Source organism: Harpia harpyja, chromosome 18, assembly GCF_026419915.1.
Source record: "Harpia harpyja isolate bHarHar1 chromosome 18, bHarHar1 primary haplotype, whole genome shotgun sequence".
Classification (NCBI taxonomy): Eukaryota; Metazoa; Chordata; class Aves; order Accipitriformes; family Accipitridae; genus Harpia; species Harpia harpyja.
In genome coordinates, this window is record NC_068957.1 from 16021651 (window position 1) to 16028906 (window position 7256).

The following is a 7256-nucleotide window of genomic DNA, read 5'->3' on the forward strand; positions in this document are numbered from 1 at the left end:
TAATACCAAGTATCCTTAACACATATCCTTATTACTGGCCCTCAGCAAAAAAGCCTCAGACAACATACACAACTCATGTTCCATTAGCCCAAACACTGGATAGGCTAAGAAACCGCTGTGGGGAATTTCCACAATGACTTGCTTATAAACTGTGTCACTTCCAGATTTTGCATCTGATGCATTTCTGACCATAAACACTATCCCCTCCCCCACCCCCAACATATAATCTGAGTTTCTCTTCTCATTCAAATCTGAAGAACCACATGTTTTTCAACACGGTTGATTTCTAGAATGTAATCTAGATTTAGGATACACTTCATATATGAATGTTGTTTTCTTAAGGTGAAAATTGGATTTGGTGTTGCTATTCAGCTACCTGCCATCACTTTAATCAACATTGGTATCACAAACAAAAGTAACTTTATTCAGACAGGAAAATATAATTGGTTTAGAAGTATATATTGTAAAGGCAGAAGAAGAGTATTGTGAATTAACATTCTTATGCAATTCACACTCAATATTAAGCTGTAGGTTTTGTCGGTTTTAATCCATAATCACATGCATGACTATGTACCTTAGAAGGGCCAGAAATATGATGTAAAAAAAATCAACAAAGTCATGCAAGTAATGCTAGGCACTGGTATCTTAAACAATAAGTGTGTCTCCTCCCATCCCATCCCCTCAGCAGACACATGCAGGAATCACAATGTGGGAACTCTGCCTGTCGTGCAGAGATTGTTATTGGCCATGACAGGAGGGCTTATTCTGAAGTCATATTGGGAATACACTGGTGTTACTTCTCAGCTGTATAAGAAGGTAGCAGGTGGTGAGAAAGGAGAAATTTACAGGCAATCATTCACCTACTTAGAATTGCTTGGAGGTTCCCCCAGAATTAAAAATTGGGAATCAAGTTTGTTGTGACGAAGTCATGAACAAGTAAGCCTGATGGCACCACTATATTTATCCAGAGCAAACAAACTGTTCCTTGAGCTGTCAGTCTAGTACCTTTCATATTTACTAAACACATGTTTTAAGAAGTGCTCACAAAAAAGGGAGGAAATTGCTAAAGGCATAGGATGACTTAGTTCATCATGGCAATATAGCACAGGAACCTATCTTTAATAAAGGAAAACAGAAAACACACAACTCTTCAGCTAAGCAGACAGTGATTACATTGATGTGATATACTCAATTACTTAACTGCCAGGGGGCCTAATGTTGCTCACACTGCAAGAAGCAGAATTACACACATCAATAAAATGATTGGAATATTCAATACACCTCTTGATACACCTCTTGATATCTCATGACCTACAATTTTTTTTTTTTTTCAGAAGTTCATTTAACAGCAGCACAAGATCTATTTGAACAGCCAGAAGACAAATTCAGGGAAATAATAAAATAAGGGGGTTTTTTTAGCCAAATAGCTGCAATGACAATTCATGGTTAAAAAAAAATATACGACAAACATAAGGTCAGAGCTAAACAGCTAGATATTGTCATTATGCTTTTAAGTCAGCAATAATTTTTGTTGCATAATTCAAGATGCCAAAAACGTGCTACACTATTTGTAAATTATGTACTGGCAAGCCATTACACAAGTTAAATGCAAAATATGACCAGACCTTAAAAAAAAATCCCAGAGTATTTTTGATAAATCAACAGCAGTTGTGCTTTAACACACACACACACATATATATATATGAACCTTACTGAGAACTGGTTTTCTTTGTTGGTGATTTTATTGATGTTAAGGCAAAATATTCTGGATTTACACAATGATACTGTAGATCCTACTGCACAAGGATTTGTAATGTGGAAAAGAAATAATTTACATCCAGATTTGTTAGAGGTTGGTTTTTTAAATCTTTGTTTCAAGTACCACAGAACCAAATTTCAGAGAGTCACTGACTTAGAACAGAAAGTGAAACAGAGCAAAGGTTTTTGACCCAACCCCCTGTCTCGCACGCCTCAACCTAAATCTATAACCTCATTCATGGGTATATTCTAATGTGAAACAGTGATAACTGCTACAAAAATGCCAGTAAGTAAATGACAATTGCCTGTGAAGCAGTTGCTGATCCTCCATCAAGCTCTATGCCATACTGATACTCTGTAAAGGATGTCCATGATTCACCAGCAGAATACCATTTACCCACTTATCAAAAAATTCTACAAATTAAATCAAAATAAAGACTACAAATCTTTCGTTTACAAGCATATTTTGAAAGACATCTAAAATTTGTATTTCACAGGATTAATTCATAAATCAGTTCTACATCAAATCAAATTGTTATGAGATGGTACTTGCATAGACCTACGTCAACTATTTAAGTAATTTTCTTTAGAGCAGCAAGCAATATGGCTATTTTTCTCAGAGACTGCCCTTAAACATTTTCACACAATCTTTCATGATGAAAATTCAATCCTGATGGTAGTGACTGGGCTCTACTACATCCTAAAAGATAGACAAGATCACTGCAGACAGCTTTTACTCAAATATGTTGAGATTCAAAATAAAACAACAACAAAAAAACCAAAATGCAATTAGTAATAATTAGAACCAAACACAAAATATGGATCCTTGCTGCACCTGCTTCAGGATACAGAAAAAGTCTTCTTAATAACAGATTGCCTATATACAATGCTTCTTTTTTAATGCTTTAGTTATTGAATATTTATACACAGAAGTGACCTACTATGTTGCTGAATACATTTTTATGCTACTACAAGGAAAACGAGCTATTATTTCACAGAACCTGTTTTTATTTTAATCTTATGCTTCCACTATGAAATAACTAACACTTTTACCTATCCCTATTCTGCATTGCACATACGGATGCATCACACGTGTCAGGAAAAAAGCTAATAAATCATTAGCACAAAAAAGCATGAATCTTTAGCAGGCTTGGTACTGGATACAGAAATTGGATTTTAAAATCAGTCGTTCACAAATTCTACACCCTACACAACCTAATATATCACAGAAGAATGAGTACATCGTTATTTAACCCTCTGCACAAATGCAGCCCACAACAAAGAATGAGTATTTGATGGACCAGGAGTACACTATTGTCAGAGATGGATAAGATACCACAACGTGCAGTCTCATATTCAAAACAATAAGCCAGCTATTCATAACTCATGGGGAAAGAAAAGCCCCAAAACAAAACAAAAAAACCCCCATGGAATTAATTCACTCAAACAACATTTTGGAAAGCCACTACCACTTGTGAACAAAAGATTCTAGACCTCTCATTAATATTCTGTTCTAGCACGTTACTCAAAATGATCCATTTTCAGCAACTACTCCAACAGCAAATAAATCCCTAAGCACATCAGGGATGAACCAAAACATAACAGAACCCCCATGGAAAATGCAGTGTTGTTTCCTAGGAACTGTATAGAAAAATATTTCCAAGTTTACTTCACCTAAAAGCCTGGGTAAATCCAGGCTCACACTGATGATACCTAAGCATTTACCAACACGGTGAATACATTAAGCTCTGACACGCACACTGCACATACACACACACACATCCCTCACACCCGCACTTGTAACCATCTTCCCGCTGAGCTGGGAAGAAGGACCGACCGGAATACCCCAGGTAATAAAGCTTCACTACAAGGGATCTGACACCCTTGAAGGTACAAACCAACCACAGCATGGAGCTCTTATTCCCCAGAGCGTGAACTAAATAGCTTCCCTCATCTTGCACACCATCTTCCACGCACCGTGTGCATGCACACGAATTGCAAGTCCTCATCCTTATGACACGTATAGACAGACACACAGAACACAACGCCTAATTCCCTGTGAATGCCCCCTCCCGCCTCGCTCGCACGCACAAGCAAAGCACAACCTTTCCCTCGCTGCACAAGCACGCACAGAGGGGAACCTCTCTCCTCACCGCACGCAGGCAGCCCCGCTCCCCCGGCAGCACAGGCGCAGGCACCGAGAGCGCCGGCGCCCCTGCCCACGGCAGACACACACACACAGAGCGCACAATAACCTTCCCACTGCACACGCACACACACACCGAGCACAACACCCCGCCGTGTGCACGCACATGCACACACGGGCGGGCTTCAGCGGGAGCCCCTCTCCCCGCAGAGCCCTGCCTTTGCGCGCACACACACACACAGCGGCAGCACTCCGCGCAGGCGCACGCTGCTGGGGTACCCTCGCCCCTTACACCCCACCTCCTCGGGCACACCGCAGGAGCACCCCTGCCTTTGCACGCACAGAGTGGAAACAAGGTCCCCTCCGGTGCACAGCCCGCCACCACACACCCACAGAGCAGGAACGCTCCCCCCGTAAGCACGCACAGCAGAAGCAACCCCCCAATGCACGCAGAGCGGGAGCACCCCACCACTGCCCACCCCAGGCCCTCCAGCCCCCCCCCCCCGTCCCACTGCATGCAGAGGGAGCCCCAGCATCGTCCTGCCTCCCCGCCACCCCAAACGTGGAGCTTCCCCGCTATCCCCCATTGCCCTCGCACAGGGAGGGCCCCTACTCCTCCCCACTGCCACTACAGCAGCCCACGAACGCTCCAAGCCCCCCAGTGCCACCACAGCGGGGGCTCCTTAGTGCTTCTCCCCATTGCCACCAGAGCAGCCCTCCCACTACATCTTCCCCACTGCCACCACTGCATGTGCCCCCCCCCGCTCCCCCCAACTGCCATCACAGCGCATCCTCCCGCTGCATCCTCCTCATTGCCTCCACTGGGCACCCCCAGGCCCCCCAATGCCACCACAGCACGCCGCTCCCACGCCATCCCCCAAGCTGCCACCACAGCCGCCACCCCCCGCAGCCCTCCTTTGCCACCACAGAACCCTTCGCTGCATCCCCCTCGCCGCTGCCACCGCAGCGGAGCCCCCGCACCCCCCCCATTGCCACCACAGGGCCCCCCCCTTCCCACTGCTCGCCCCCAACCGCGACCACAGCGGGGACGCCCACCCCCCCCCCTCCGCCCTCACAGCCGGGCCCCCATCCGCCCCGCACTACCCCCGCAGCCGGGCCCCCTCGGCAGGAGGCCCCGTCCCCCCTCACAGCCGGAGCCCCCCCACCTGCTTGCGTGGTGTCGCTGAGGTCGTAGCCGCTGCCGGGGAAGTCGCGCAGCTTCCTCCCGCTGAGGCAGAGGATGCCCGAGCTGCCCGCCTCCTCCAGGGCCCGGTCCAGGCTGCGCACCGTGTGCGGCTGCGGCAGAGTCGCCGCGCCCCAGTGCGGCCCGGCCGAGAAGGAGAGAGTGAGGTGAGCGGGGATCCCCAGCCCCCCCGCTCCGTTGCCGTTGTTGCCGCCGCCGTTGCCGCCGCCACCCCCCTGCCCAGCCGCCATCTTCGCGCGGCGCAGACCAGCCCCACAATAACAACAGCCGGGGCCGCCCCGCCGCCCCGCCGCCACTGCGCAGGCGCCGCCGAGCCCGCAGGGGGCGGGGGGGGGGCCGCGGGAGTGAGACGGCGGGGCCGCTGGTGGAGGGGGCGTGGCTGCTGCGCGCCCCTCGGCCGCTCTCCCCAATCCGCGGCGGCGTGGAGCGAGGGGGCGTGGCTCCGTTACTCCCCTGCCGCCTCCCTCGCCAATCCGCGGCGGCGGGGGGCAACGGGGTGTGGTTCCCCGAGGCGGTGCTCGCCAATGAGGGGCCGCGCGCGCGCGCCGGGGGGCGGGGCAGTTTGTGGCACGCGGAGGCCGCGCGCGGGCGCGGCGGGGAGCCGCACGCCGCCGCCCGCGGGGCTGCAGCGGGAGCGGAGCGGGGCGGGAGCAGTCCCGGGGCGTCCCGGCGGCATGGCGGGCAGGGCCTGGGGGGAGCCGGGGAGCGGGGTGCCTTTCGCAGCTGGGCCGGGAGCAGGCGCGGGTCGGTGTGTTTCGGGAGAACGCAGCTGCGGGGAGGGTTCAGGGCAGGGGCCGCCCCGCAAAACAGAGGCGACGCTTTATGTGACACGGGAAACAGCTGCTCGGCAGCCACGGCGCCGGTGAAACGGCATCCCTTCCCGGTCGCGGAGCGGCCTCGCCTCTCGGCGGCATGGCAAATAGGCTGTTTTCACTCCAGTGAGCCCTTTGGCACCGTTCGGGTTTGCTGCCGTATCTATGGCAACACAGATCATCGATTGCTCCTCAGGTTAAAAAGTCACCTACGCCAGATGCATCAGAGCATCACCTCTGTGTTGAAAGCTAATAACGAGCAGTGCCTGTCAATAACTGCAGTTCCTCGTTAGTGGCATGAAAAAAAAAAAAAAATCGGTAAGGAATCTCCCATAGCAGAACAAAGGGGAATAGGAGTAAGGTTGTCACCCTAAAATGGGTTAACAAACATTCACAAAAGCCTCAAAGACAGTAATGCTCTTGACTCAGAATATGAAAGGGGAGTGGTGAAACATAAATCAGAAGCTGGTTGCAATGTCCGAGGCCCCATTATATTAATAAAATGCTACACAATTGCTGAAATACTGTATGGATGAATAATTACCTCTATTACCATGTAATCTGTACCTCTTAGGTGCTGCATATTTATCTGTCAAAAATTACTCTGGAGCCATAATTAAGAAATGCTAAAGAAAGGCTCATAGACCCACATTTTAATGAAATTGCTGTGTGTTTGATAAGCAGAATCTGCTTTTATGCTTTGATCCTCCTGAAGGTCCTTAAATGGATAATTTTTTTGCATGCATGCATCGTGACTAATTGGGGGATCTAAGGGAAATTCCTTCTATAAGCAGTATGGAAGAGACTAGCCTTCAGTCAGCAATATGTCAGTGAGAGACAGCTGAGCCGTTATTAGTCAAAAGAGGAACAGCCCTGTAATATTCTGTGGGTGATATCTGGCTGAAATTCAATAGAACCAAATTAGCCAGGATCAGTAAGAAGGCACTGAAGAGTGAAGGGTTTAATCTTTTGGTGCCGTATTGTATGGACTTTGGGATCACTGTGTCATTGCAAATAGATTGGCTTTCCAGCAAAAGAGGCCTATGTGCAAAATGCATGTGTGGTGGGGGAAGGGCTCCCTTTGTCCACCTGCAAATATTGTGGCTCTCTGCTTCATTTAACCTTAGCTGTGGATACTTTTGTGGGCTGTGGGATTAAAGCTTACAGATTAATATCTACCGATCAGTCTGCCTGGGCCAGAGCCTCTGCTCTTGCCCTGAAAAAGCTAATTGTTCCCTGGATTCACAGCAGGAAAATCAGGCAAACCTGCATAAACACTGCTGACTGCTGCCCTTGGTCGAGTTTCCAGCCAGGGAGGGTGGAGGTTGAATAAACT

At 48.9% G+C, this 7256-nt stretch overlaps 1 protein-coding gene across 4 annotated transcripts in view; it reads right to left on the minus strand.

Annotated features, from left to right (window-relative positions):
• LRCH2 (leucine rich repeats and calponin homology domain containing 2) overlaps positions 1-5405 on the minus strand; it is a 57693-nt gene extending 52288 nt beyond the window's left edge. For 2 of the 4 annotated variants that reach the window (XM_052813235.1, XM_052813234.1), the window contains exon 1: positions 5071-5405. In XM_052813235.1, coding sequence (XP_052669195.1) covers positions 5071-5338 — 268 coding nt within the window. In that variant the 5' untranslated portion in view covers positions 5339-5405. The remainder of the gene's footprint in view (positions 1-5070) is intronic. The other 2 variants (XM_052813237.1, XM_052813236.1) reach the window with 1 other exon arrangement.
• Positions 5406-7256: the final 1851 nt, after the last annotated feature.